Source organism: Trichophyton rubrum (assembly GCF_000151425.1).
Source record: "Trichophyton rubrum CBS 118892 genomic scaffold supercont2.3, whole genome shotgun sequence".
NCBI lineage: Eukaryota > Fungi > Ascomycota > Eurotiomycetes > Onygenales > Arthrodermataceae > Trichophyton > Trichophyton rubrum.
The window spans coordinates 1,367,532-1,368,437 of NW_003456426.1; the positions used below are offsets into that span (position 1 = coordinate 1,367,532).

The 906-nt window shown below is 47.2% G+C and overlaps 1 protein-coding gene across 1 annotated transcript in view; it reads right to left on the minus strand.

The window, feature by feature from the left end:
* TERG_03240 (uncharacterized protein) overlaps positions 1 to 302 on the minus strand; it is a gene marked incomplete at both ends in the record, with an annotated part of 1,651 nt that extends 1,349 nt beyond the window's left edge. The window contains one exon of the mRNA XM_003236142.1: positions 191 to 302. Coding sequence (XP_003236190.1) covers positions 191 to 302 — 112 coding nt within the window. The remainder of the gene's footprint in view (positions 1 to 190) is intronic.
* Between the last annotated feature and the right edge of the window lie 604 nt (positions 303 to 906).

The following is a 906-nucleotide window of genomic DNA, read 5'->3' on the forward strand; positions in this document are numbered from 1 at the left end:
TATGACGAAGACGTACCGTCAGCGCATAACCCCGAGAGGGACCCACTGTAACTTCGCCTGGTCAGCGTGTAGCTGCTCGCCAATGGTGGGTAGGGCAATTGTCACAGCTGACAGATTCGAGACTAGAGATTTGATAAGCCCGGATGAGTCAAGGGAGTCGGAGAATCCGTATTATCGCTTTCAAACTCACGATCAAGGAACATAGCGGAGCAAACCACAAGTAGGATTAGGTTTGGCCGGGCTTCCTCAGCTCCGTTGGGGAGGGCAGCCAGCCTCTTCAGAAACTTCACAAGACTGCCCATTGCAATGGCGGGGCGAAATACAAATCCAGGGAGCAAGCTTTGCAAGATTATTTACTCAGCAGGAAAATATTCCGAGCATAAATAGAGCATCCGTAGAGAGTTATTCCTTTTATGGGTATAAATGTCGCGAATGGGCTCAGAAAAGCCTGGCCTTCAAAGTGAGTCAACAGCTAAGATCCTGCCGATCTTCTCTCCGCACCACCAAAACGGGAGCCCGACAAGATGTAACTTAAACACCTAATACATATTTCTCGATAATAATATGCCTTCGGAAAATGAAATTAGATTATTTTCTTCCTTGCTTTCTTGAATTCTTTTTTTTTTTTTAGCATATCTCGCTTTCAAGCGAATAATCTCCGGCCCACTTTTATGAAGATGCCTTGGAAAAAGTATTCTCCGCCCACGAGCCGGTTTCTGAGTGTGATGAACATAGTCCCATGGATATCCTGACGGGCATTTGCCGACATAGCAAGGACACGGTTCAATTGGTGATGCAGTTTACCGCTGTATGGGTGTGGGAGAGAGGATGGAGAAGGTTTGAAAGTTTCCGCCGCGGAGGGGCTTAGGAGGCTTATTTTCGACGGTAAGGCATGTGATTGGTCCG